At 38.5% G+C, this 13047-nt stretch overlaps 1 protein-coding gene across 1 annotated transcript; it reads right to left on the bottom strand.

The window, feature by feature from the left end:
• Positions 1–5226: 5226 nt before the first annotated feature.
• On the bottom strand, positions 5227–5748 carry LOC135438813 (uncharacterized). The gene has a single exon (XM_064697295.1). It carries the CDS (start codon positions 5746–5748, stop codon positions 5227–5229), a length of 522 nt encoding a protein of 173 aa, XP_064553365.1.
• Between the last annotated feature and the right edge of the window lie 7299 nt (positions 5749–13047).

Raw genomic sequence — 13047 nt, 5'->3', positions numbered from 1 at the left:
CTTTTAGTTCTTTGATGGTTATTCTTGATAACGCATCAGCTACATAATTATTTTTACCCTCTAGATACTCTACCGTAAAATTATATTCCTCTTACTCAAGCCTCATACGTGTTAATTTAGAACTTGGATTAACCATTGAAAATAATTATGTAAGTGGTCTATGATCTGTTTTGACAGTGAAATGTCTACCATAAATATATGGTCTGAAATGTATTGCCCAATGAATTGCTGCTAGTTCCTGTTCCGTCGTACTCTTGTTACTTTCTCCCTTGGTGAATGATCTGGATGCGTATGCAACTGGAAGTTGGAGTCCGTTGTGGTTTTGAGTTAAAACCGCTTCACACGCTTGCTTACTCGCATCCGTTATTATACAAAATTCTTTTGTGAAGTCTGGGTAGTGTAACAGAGTCGGTTTAATAAGTTGAGATTTTAAGTATAAAAACGCATTTTGAAATTTATCCGTCCATTCAAATGGAACATTCTTTTTATTTAGTCTAGTTATGTGCCGTGCATGGTCGGCGAAGTTTTTGATAAATCGTCTTTAATACTTGCAAAATGCAACGAAACGTCTAGCGCTGTCCGCATCATGTGGGACTTGATAATTTTGAATGACGTCGTATTTCTTGTCGGCTGGTAAGATTCCTTTGTCTGTGCATTTGTGTCCCAAAAATGTGACTTCATGCATAAAAAATAAACATTTTTCAGAATGTAGCTTTAAGTTGTATATCCTGCATATGTCAAAAACATCAGTTAGGTTTTTAACCTTATGTTTTTCGGAACAACCAATTACTATTAGGTCATCCATATAAAGGAATGCTTGCGAAGGTTCAAGTCCAGAGACTGCTATAGTCATCATTCTCTGAAATGAATTCGGCGCTATTTTTAAACCAAATGGTAATCGCGTGAAGCGATAGGAGCCATTGCTCGTCGAAAAAGACGTTATATCTCTTGAATTATTGTCAAGTTCAATTTGGTGAAAACCTGACATTAAGTCAAGGCATGAAAAATATCTCACTCTACCTAGTTGATCTTAAATATCATCAATTCTAGGTAGTGGGAACTAATCAGCTAGCAGCTTATTGTTGATTTGACGATAGTCAATTACCAATCGCCATATTTTCTTATTGGATTCAGGATGAGATTTCTTTGGGACTAATAAAAGTGGGCTATTATATTCTGACACAGATGGTTCGACAATTTTGTCGTCAATTAGTGTTTGTACTTGGGCTTGAATTTCTTCTTTTTGGCTTTGAGGACTCCTATAATTTTTGATGTAGACTGGCTCATCATCTTTCAATCTCAATTTTTGTTTGTAAAAATTATTTGTTGATATGGAATCGGTTTCAAGTCCGAATATATCTGTATAATTAGTGCATAATTCAGTTAATTTTGCTTTAAACTGTGGTGGAAAATTTTGGGATAGTCGAGACACGACTTCTTCTTTTCTACTTCCATTGTTTGTTTGAACCTTTTCGTAGTTCGAAAGTGATTCATAATTTAGATTATTTATACTTATTAGATGATCGGTACTATTTGTGTTCAGTAATCGGACAAATGCGTTTCGTGTGGTTGCAACGGTGTTTGCAACATAAATACCAGTTTGAATTTCCTGGTTTGGAATTAGTACACTATCTTCACTTCACACTATCTTCACGATTTTTCGGACAACTTGTGATCTTGCTGGTAAAAGTATTGTATTATTACCAGAACTATATGTTATTGGAACATGAATCGTAAAATTTAGATTATTGGGTCTAATTATAAGCCAATCTTCTGTCGGCTTGAAATCTAATTGGCAATGGAATTTTTTTATAAAATCAATCCCTATTATTCCGTCGCTTGGTATTGCGAAATGCAGATCTACTATATGGAAGTTGTGTGGAATTATGTATTGATCTGTCTGTAGTTCAATTGAGGTAAAGCCTTTAGATTTTAAAACTTCTTGGCTTATGCCAATTTTCTTTGAATATTGAAATGTCACCACCGTATCTATTAAAAAAACTAGTTTTTTTCCTGTTGCCAATGTAAAATGATACAAATATATTGAGGTGCGATTGATGGTGTTAACCTTATTGTTTTTTAGTGTTGCGTATTAAAGGTCGTTCGGAGTTTTCCGAATTGTTTTGTGTAACTCGGACATTATTTTTGTGGCCTCGATTCGAGTTGCCACGGCCTCTAGAGTTTCCTGTATTATGGCCTTGTGCCCTATTATAGTTTCTGGTTTAACTTTAGTTCCACTTTTCTGGAACCGTTGTTCTGATAATTACCTTGCCACGATAATTACTCGTTTTCCTCTAGTATTTCCATATTGTCTTTGACGGAAGTAAAATACAGAATTTGCCTGGCCTGTTGCTTCGTACAACTGTTGACAAATTTTGAAATGGCATCATTCATGGTGTTGAATGTGCCTGCTGCAATCAGTTTTACTTTATCAATTGCGCAATTTTGCGTCATGGCCCTTACAGCTAATGTCAAACTGTATTTGTTGGATAGATCCGGGCTTAAACGATCACTGATTAGCCTTCAAGGACTATTGATTCACTGGTACTGATTAGCCGTTTGCTCTTTTGCTGCAGATTAAGGAGTTTTGCAGATATGACGCTACAGATTCTCCTTTTACAGCTTTGGATAATTGATTAATAATGGCAATTGTCTGTCATTACTTATAAAATTTTAGCTGGCCCTTCAGTTTAGTCTTTATTATGCTTACTGCAGTTAGTTCGTGAGTGCCTTTTAAGGAAACTATTAGATTCAATGCATCTAAAAAACTTTGTATGTTTTCGGCCTTTCCATCGAACTCTGGTAAGAGTGAGAGGCTAATTTTAAAAACTCTACAACCGTCTGAGCCATGTTTACTAATTTTATGTCTTCTATTTGGTCGTTTTCAGTTGAGTTTGTCAAGAGTGACTTATCAAACGTTACCGGCGTGTTTAATGCTGATGGTAAATAAAGCTGGAGATTGTACTTTTTGTTTAAGCTTACCAGATTATCCCTTAGACGTTGTAAAATGTCTGAAGTTTGGACTCTGTGTAAGCTTGTGAGTTTATGCTGCCACTCCTTAATTAAACTCCTGATTTCATTGTATTCATATACAAGAATCTCAGTGTGTTAATTATGGTTGGTTGCAAAACTGGTATGATTTGTCGAAATTCGATCTATGCAACTTTATTTTTTCAGCTATCTGGTACCATTCCATGTGGCACTTCTTTATTTTAATCTTATTTATGCAATCGGACCATTACTATTGTTGCTGGTCCCAAAATTGGGTGTTCTTCAGTAATTATTTTGACTGAGACATATGGCAACGTATTAAGTACTAGTCCCTTTTCTATCTTCTGGCAATGTCTTAACGGACTTGTGTTAGTGCCGTAAGTTTCTATATATTCTTGTTCGAATTCATATACTGTAATGAATTCGCTGTGTAATCGCAGTACGTTTAGTGCGCGAATACGAAAATCTGGCTCATCTCTATATGTGAGCCTAATAATGGATTCTATATCTGTCATTGTTAAAGGAATTTTTAATTTTAGATTTTTTCTAAATCGTTTGCCCTACTCAAGTAACGTTTTTTAATTTGTTTATTATGCATTGCATAAATTTTGAGTACTAATGAAATGACAGATAAAACGGCTATGATTAGCAATAGAATTGCAATTTCTTCCAAATTTTCTCTATGATCGATGACTTTTACATTATTAATGACATTTGCGGCTGATTTTTCAACCTTGGCCTCGATCGAGCCCATTTAAGTTAAAATGTCTTATATCGTTGTATTGTATCTCTTATCAAATTTACATTTTGGTTTTTTTTTTCAAATTTTAATAATGTTCTTGTACTTATGTACAATTAGATAGTTTTTTGGTTTTTAATATTGGCAGAAGACCATTTTTTTTTGTGTTAAGCTTATTATGGATTTTATGCCATATACATGTATGTATGTATATGGCTTATTTTGTTTCTTAAATTTTGGATAATATGACAAAATCCTATCTAGCGTTTCGCATAGCTTGACGGGCTATGCTGCTAATCGAGCGGATGTGTTTCCGCTTAATTTTACAAAAAATTTTTTTTATTTTAATATATTTAAAGTATATAGCTGCATCTGGTGTCTTTTGTCAATAGTCGAGGTATAGATGTCCTTCTGTTGCTGGTCCGTTGCATCAGCTGGGCGTCGCCGGATATGGCACGCTGATGCTCCCTCGTTGGCGCAAGTGGTGGTGTGCCGCTCGCACTTGTCCCGATGGCGCAGCTTGTTGTTGTATTCACTGGTTGGTGGTGCTGGCTGTGCAGTGTTTGCACGTGTAGTTGCAGAAGGGGCTATCAAGCGGGCCTTCGCAATTCTGTGGACACATTTTTTTCACTTTTGGGAGGTTGACTGCTGCAATGGGTGTATCTTTATTAGTGGTTGTTTGGTTTATAATAACTTTTATATTCGCTGAGTGACTAGCGGTGTTAGACTTTTTCTGCTTAATTATATTTTGCAGGAAGTCGAGCTCAGTTTGTAACTTCTGAGATGTCGACCATGCGGGTGTTGGCGTTTTGGTATATAGCAACCACCTTAGGTGCGCTATTCTTTTTTTAATTTTATTTGTACGCCACCGCGTTTCTTGGCCATAACACTCACTCTATACTCACTCAGGAAACTTGGACGCTCGATGTCCCAGTTACGATGGCAGATGTTATTGATGGCCTCTTGTCGCAATCAGTGTATTGTCGTTTTCCTCCAGTGGTTTATTTTTTCCAGGGGTTTAGTTTTCTTATTGTCCAGTTTGTCTACTGCCACCAGGCAGGGATTCGTCACGGTCGCCATGTAGAAATCGTATTTGCTCTTTACACATATATATATTAAAAAAGACAATCAGCACGTCAGTGCAGTTTTGTGGGTATATTCTCAATGAATTTATTCGCCTTTTAAATTGTGCGCTTAGCCTATGGATATACATATACACTTATGCTGTTATTGGTTAACAGCTACAAAGAGAGGGAGAGTGAGTAGCTCGCATATGCCTGTATTAGTGAGCATATATATTGCTCACGGAATGCGCTCAGACGGAGCGTGGGATATGCAGCGTAAGCATAAACGGTCATCTAGTGAGGCTAGTGAACCGCGCTGCATAATATGAGACAGAGCCAATACATAAAGTGGCTCTGGGCTTGTTTACTATATAATTGTTATTGTATGCAACAAAGTGCTGCATTTTTTATATTTAAATACAGGGTGTTTGGTTAGGGCATATACACACTACACTTAAAGTTACCACGAGACAATATCCTGGCCGTCTGACGAATTTTCTCTTTGGCTTCAGCAACTTCATCCAATTGGAAATGCATCACGCTCATCAATGGCCGCGCCATCAGTACATCATTAAGAAAATTTCCAGAACCAGTCATCGCTGAGCCATCGAACACAACACGCAACTTGGCTGTGGTGCTGTCTACCTTTAAGACGCAATGATGTGGGAGGAAGTATTTACAACAGCCACTCAACTCTGGACTAACTAGCGACATGTGTTTCAGATCCAGAAACTCTTTGAAGAATGCCGAGTACTGCTCCTTTAGATGCAAATACCGACCCAATTTCCGCTCAAGACTGAGAAATCGACGATAAGCTTGTCCATAAGACTCTCCTAGAAGCTCTGCACTCCGCTTCAGAGGCAACCGCACTGAATACTCGCTGGATGGTAAGCGAGAGAAGTTATTGGCAAAGTGCTGCTCGCCTTCCATCTCTTCTTTGGTGGCTTTTACCATAGGCTCTTCCAAGCTTTCAACTTCCTAAAAACGACGAACCAACTCATCCAGACGAATGTCCAACTGACCAGCTTCGCTGTCGGGAGTGAGGTCAGCAGCCAACATCGAGGTACTGCGCAGTCTCTCATACCCACCGGTCACTACACATCCAAGAAGAGTTTTTTGCATAAGAGGTAGTTCTGGCAAAAGCACAATTTGCCCAATACACAAAAGCTCATAGAAAAGGCTCGCTCCAATTCAAAGGTCCACTCGCTGTGTTTTGTTGAACGCAGGATCGGCCAACCTTATGTTCGAGGAAATTTTCCAGTCCAATGTATCGATGATGAAGCTAGGATGACTAGCGGTAATTGTTGGAGTCACAAGAGCATCAAAGGTGGCTGAATAATCTGAGTCTTGTGACTTCATGTGAATCCGAACAGCTGATCCTTTAGTAGAGACGCTTGTGTCTCCGAGACCCATGACAACTGTCGACGACCTGGTTTCCTTTAACTGAAGTCTCTGTGCGAAACGGGATGTGACCATGTGCAACTGCGAGCCTTAGTCTAATAAGACCCTACAGGGAACCAAGGAACCAGAGCTATTCTTTACCAGTACCACTGCAGTGGCCAACATCACAACACCAGACTGAAGACCTTGGACAGCAAGAGAGGTAGTGGAGTGAAAGTGTGTCGAATTGGCGGCGCTCAAATCAGATGATCTATGTAATGGTGTCGACGCTTCTGGTGAAGTAGCAGTAGGGTATGATGCTTTCCTCCACAAGTACGACAATGACTACTACTGCAAGACAAAGTTTGGTGTTTCTTGACTTCCTTATGCCGCAGGGATAAGGAATTTACTACATGTGTAAATCCCGTGACCAGATTCATCACAAAAGCTGCACCCATTTTGGTTAGTCTCAGCTGCAAGCACTCTTTTGCTGTGGTTAGTTTTATGGTTGGATTTGCCCACCTGAGAATTAATCATATGGGATGACATGGCATGTTGCACCTTAGCCTTTCACTACGCCTTTCCAGAAATGTGAAGAACTCATCGGCTGTAGGGATTTGGTCTGAGTCTGAGTTTCCAACTTTTGAAGCAGCGTGTGCACTATTATGCATTCTGAAATTTCCTCCAAGCTGCCCAAGGTCTGCAACGCACGCATATGTGAATTGACCTTGTCCGATAACTCACGCAGTTTTGAAGCCGACTCTGATTCTACCCTCTGGAGCCCAAGAATCTCATTTATGTGTGACTGAAAAACAAGACGTTTGTTACTAAATCTTCTATTTAGAAAACCAAGGGCAACATGATAATTGGCACCCGAAAACTCCAACGATCGAACCGAATCCAACGCAGCTCCTGCGCGCAATCTTGCCCAGATTGTTAAAAACAATCATGGTGCCTCTTTGGCTCCACCAAATCCTGTTCTCCCTGCAGCCCCATCAGCTCCCACGTTAACTGTTGTTGCCCCTCGTAGGCAAGTTTTTGTGTCTCGACTTTCGTCTGACACCACCTCTGAGTCATTGGCAGCCTATATTGCTGGCAAATCTTCTGCTAGCGTGTCAATTACCAAATTTAATTTCTCCACTCCTCGTGAAATATCATCATTCAAAATAAATGTTTCACATGATATGTTCCCAATCATTTGTGATCCTAAATTTTGGCCTCCACACATGATTGTTCACGAGCTCAAGCCAAAAAAGCGTAACCAGCCTGTCACCCTTCCACGTCCCTTCAATAGAGGGTACCATTTCTGCCCCAAAAAACTAACTTCTTCTTCTGACCAAGTCTCTATTCATTATCAGAATGTCAGAGGTCTCATTTCAAATTAAACATCTTTTCATGACCAGCACTTCCTTCGATTCGGATATAATCGCATTTTCAGAAACATGGTTAAACTCAACCATATCTGATTTTGAGGTTTTTTCGAATAATTTTATTTTGCATAGAAATGATCGGCTGACTCGAGGTGGTGGGGTATTAATTGCCGTTAAAGCCACTCTCCAGTCAGAACTTTTCTGTTTTAGTACGCCTACTGACGCTGAGATTGTCTCAGTCAAGGTGTCTTTTCCTACACGGAATATTTATATTACATGCTCTTATGTTCCTCCTTCTGCTGATATTCAAGTTTATATGAAACATATTTCTTGTATTAAAGAAGTTTCTTCACACGTGCGTGATAATGACCTATTTATTGTGTTGGGTGATTTTAATTTGCCGAACATCTGTTGGTCACTTTTCACTGCCGAAAATTATCTAGTGCCCTCAGCACAGCATGACTTTATAGATTGCATGCTTGACCTTTCGTTGTTTCAAATCAATTCAATTTCTAATCATTTGAATAGAACACTTGATCTTGTATTTGTTAACGACTACCTTATTTGTAATGGTCCCCTCCTTTATCTCTTCCTGAGGATGTATATCATCCTTCTTTAGAGGTTGCAATGTTCAATTGTAATCCTCTCATTTCGTGCTCATCAGCCAATAAGCCCCGCCGTTCCTTTCGCAAAGGTAATTATTCATTGCTTAATCAGCTTATTTATGCAACCGATTGGCAACTTTCTTATATGACTCGGTTGACATGAATACTGCTATTAACTTTTTTTATAACACCCTAAACTCCCTCTTAGATATGTGTATTCCCAAGTCAATTCCTTCGACTAATTCTTCAAAGCCACCTTGGTTTACTCCTATATATAAAATCTAAAAAATATAAAATCTAAATATTTAAAAAGTTTAATAAGTCTGGTTCGTGTACAGACCTGGCTAAATATTCCATAGCCAAGTCGAGCTTCTTTCTTCTGAATTCTCAATGCTATGAGAATTATCTAACTCGTTGCAAAAGGCAACTTGCCCTAAATCCGAGACAGTTTTACAATTTTGTAAACTTGAAGCGTAAATCTTCAAGTTTGCCATCTTCTTTTTCTCTCGGGATGAATAACGCTAGCAATGACTCTGATTCTGCTAACCTCTTTGCTAATTTTTTCCAATCAACTTACTCTTCAATCTGTCCTAATAATAATTCTTACCCTTATACTATTACTTCCTCTAGTTCTATACCTCCGCCTATTATTTCCCATTCCTCTCTCGTTTTAGCTTTAAATTCCTTAAAATCTTCTTTCTCTCCTGGGCCTGACAATATTCCTAGTTGTCTACTCAAGGAGTGTAGTTCTTCCCTTGTTTATCCATTGCTAAAGCTTTTTAATCTATCCCTTGAATCTTCTGTCTTTCCATCTCTTTGGAAAGAATCTTATATCATTCCTCTCCACAAGAAAGGTGCAAAGTCTGATATACAAAATTACAGGGGCATTGCAAAACTGTCCGCTATTCCTAAATTATTGGAAAAAATAATCACTTCGAATTTGCAGCATTTCTGCAAATCAGTTGTTTCCCCTGTTCAACATGGATTCGTACAGAATCGGTCAACTACGACCAATCTGCTTGAGTTTACTTCCTTGGTAAATGATGCTTTCCTTTCGAAAATGCAAACTGATGTCATATACACTGACTTCAGTAAGGCGTTTGACACTGTGCACCATGACATTTTCCTTTTTAAACTTGACCGAATAGGTTTCCCTCCGTCTCTTTTGCTTTGGATTAGTTCTTATTTAAAAGGTAGAACCCAAAAAGTAATGCTGACTACCGCTAAACAGGTTCACGTTACTTCTGGTGTTCCTCAAGGTAGTCATCTTGGACCTTTACTCTTTACTCTTTTTATAAATGATGTCCCCTCTGTTATATCCCATGCCCGTGTACTCATGTATGCGGACGACGTGAAACTTATTCTATCATACACTAATCCCCTACATCACTCTCGTCTTCAAGACGATTTGAAAGCTATGCAACTTTGGTGTTCGGCCAATCAATTGCATCTAAATTGTTCAAAGTGTATGTTAATGACATTTAATCGTACTACACCTTATCTTGTCAGTTATACAATCGACAATACTCCATTGCAACGTATACTAACAGTTAAGGATCTAGTCGTTCTTTTTGATTCTAAACTCTGTTTCAATCTTCACATAGATACCATCGTTAATGAGGCAAAAGGTGTACTTGAATTCATTAAACGATGGTCTAAAGAGTTTAACGATCCTTTTATAACGAAACTTCTGTACATCTCTCTTGTTCGCCCTATCCTTGAATACTGCTCTTGCATCTGGTCTCTGCAGTATAACAATAGCCAGGATCGTATTGAATCTGTTGAGAAGCAATTTCTGCTTTTTGCCTTACGAGATTTAAATTGGGACCCTGATCTTCGGTTGCCATCCTATTCCAGCAGGCTGCTTCTTTTTTAATCTTCCGTCGTTAACCAACCGTAGGTGGTTGTCTTTCTACATAAGTTGGTTGTTGGCGATATAGATTCTCCTTTTCTGCTAGGGCGTCTTCAATTCTCTGTTCCGGCTAGACCAACCAGAAATTACCGCCCCTTATTCCTATCGACGTGCACAACAGACTACGCTATGCACAATCCTTTTCGCGTGCTATATAAAAATTACAATAGTTTGCATCACGTTTTCTCTACCGAACTTTCTCTACCCCTAATAAAATCGTTGCTTTCAGGATACCTTCGGGAAGTCACTGACCATTCCCAGCTATGAGCAGGGGCATAGCTTGCCGGACTGGCTGTAAATTTTCCCCCACCGGGTCGGTGATTTCCCATTACTATCTCTTTATCCTATCTACTTAACACTCTGTATATCTAGCATACAGTTTTTTACTTTATTAACAATTTTCTTACTTTCTTTTCTCCTATTTATGGTATATTCTTAAATAATATAGCAAATTAAGATTATTTTTAATTTTAGTTAAGAACACTTTTTCCTACTTACACCCTTCTTCTTAGATGTAGGCTCTAATAGCGTCACTGACAAAATTGGCTGTGAAAAGGGGCGCAGCTGGCCGGACTGGCAAATAAAACACCTCCATCGGTCGGTGATGCTATTAGAAATTTGTGTTCCCTAACTAGGCTTTCAGCATTTAATTTTCATAATTGTATATAAAATGTATTGAATAATTAGGAAGACACTCGTTTTGTCGACCACTAATAAATAATAAATAAATAAAAATAAAAAATAAAAAAACATGAGCGGAGATGCTGCAACTTTTCAATATTTGACAGCTCGGTATCCTTGTCGACGACTGTCTCAAACATTGCGATAAAATACGAATATTCGGTATAGCCACCGGAAAACGTTGGTAATTTGAGCTCGGGCAAGCGCGTTCTGTTGGCCAAGATCACGGTTTGGTTTGGCGAATCCTCATGACGAACGAATGTTGACTGGAACTGTCCGTTAGATTGGCCGTTCGCTGCATATTTACGCGAAGCCAGCTTCAACAATGGTAATCAACTCGTCGAAATCTTCACGTAATTTGCTGCCAATTTCATCGAAATTCAGCTCCTCAAGCGAGTTATGCACGGAATTAAAGGCAGACTTAGTTTGATCAATTAACAGTAGGCGCACTTCTAAGTCGACGGCATAACAGTTATTTATTTTATCTTCAGATAAATCACTTTCAATACACTTGGCTCGCTCGAACAATGTAGCCGCATTGCGCTTAAGAAAGGCCACCCTGTTTGCCTGCACTAATGTAGTAACTAATGTATTTTCTCAACTGTTTTGGAGCTTTCGCCAAGAAATAAACTCAATTTTGGCGTTTCACAACATCACGTTATAAAATAGTTTTTTTTTTATCGAATTTACGTAAATTTCAAGATTATTTGGCTGTGGCTCAGGAAAGTTCTTCGCTTCGCCTCGATCAACAACAAACAACTGAACTAGATAAAGAGAATATGCAGTTCATAGCAGCTGCGACAAGTGCAAGAGAGGATTGCCAACCTTGTTTACAATAAAAGGGGTATCACTAAAATAAGATTATGACCTCTTCTTATGTTAACATGAATATTTGCTTATACTGATTTGATGCGGCTGATGCAGAATCCAACAGATTATACCTGTTTGTGCAAATGTATGTAGCAGGCAGAAGGAAGCATCTCCGACCCCATAAAGTATATATATTCTTAATCAGCATCAACAGCCGAGTCAATCTAGCCATGTCTGTCTGTCTGTCTGTCCGTCCGTCCGTCCGTCCGTCCGTCCGCTCGTCTGTCCGTATGTATGAACGCAAGGATCTCAGAACCTATAAAAGCTAGTGATTTGAAATTTTAGCTGTAGCTCCTCCTAGTCCCCGCGCAGATCGAGTTTGTTTCCGATGTTCGATAACTTGCCCCGTTTCCAAGTAATCGATAAATCGATATCGAAATCCTGTTTTTTGAGCAATTTTGGTAAATAAGAATAGAATAGTATATGTATATAGCAAGTATCTTTTACTTTATAGCTATCACTACCTCCCCGCTACTACCTTATAGCTATAAATCAAGTTAATAATCCAACTTGTATTGCCCACCAATTTAATCCACAATTTAAATGCAATAGACGTTTTGAAAATACACAAATATTCTATGGGATAAGATGTACTTCATTAAGATCGGTTAAGAAACACAAAAGTTATATGTTTTGGTTGCGCACGTGCCCGCGAAACCTAGCGCAAGTCCAAGAATTTCTGTATACATGTACACACATACACATTCATGCGCGTTTGCTTTGAATTCTATCAAGAGCATTGCAATTGCGATTGTTGGTTTTCTGTGCTGCTATTTTATTTTGCTTTTTTTCTCGTTAAGACCCAATTATTGGTGTGAATGTTGAGTAGAGGCGGCGGCAAGTAGTGTGGTCTGCCACGAGTTCGAGACCTATTGAGGCATCTATTTTTTATATACGCTGAACCCATAAAAAATGGTTAAAAGCTACTACATAGCCATAAATCAAATACATTTGAACTACTCTCCAACTTAAACTACATTTTTAAATTAATTGTATTTTTAAGAATATACGAATTTTCTATAGCACAATAAGCTCTACTGAAAATTTCATCAAGATCAGTTAAGAAACACAATGAAAACATGTTTTGGATGGCTTCGTGTTTGCGGCAGCTAGGGAAAATTGCAAGAATTCCTATATACATGTACACACACACAATCATACGCGTCTTTATTGAATTCTATCAACAGCATTGCAATTGCGGTTGTTTTGTTTTCTATGCTGCTATTTTAATCCGTTTTTTTCTCATTGAGACTGAATTCTTGGTGTGGTTGTTGAGTAGAGGCGGCGGCAAGTAGTGTGGTGTGTCACGAGCTCGAGACCTATCGAGGCAACATTTTTTTTAATATATATTTATACCCTAAACCCATTAAATATGGATGAAAAGGGTATAATGTATTTGTGCAAATGTATGTAACAGGCAGAAGGAAGCAAATCC

This window comes from Drosophila montana, unplaced genomic scaffold, assembly GCF_035044405.1.
Source record: "Drosophila montana isolate Dmon_TW-CO22-7 unplaced genomic scaffold, ASM3504440v1 contig_384_1, whole genome shotgun sequence".
Lineage (NCBI taxonomy): Eukaryota > Metazoa > Arthropoda > Insecta > Diptera > Drosophilidae > Drosophila > Drosophila montana.
Note: the sequence above shows the minus strand (reverse complement) of the source record. Positions and strands in the feature narration are given on the sequence as shown.

Excerpts from the sequence above, each read along its gene's own strand:
- LOC135438813 (XM_064697295.1), bottom strand. The coding sequence starts at position 5,748 with ATGGTAAAAGCCACCAAAGAAGAGATGGAAGGCGAGCAGCACTTTGCC.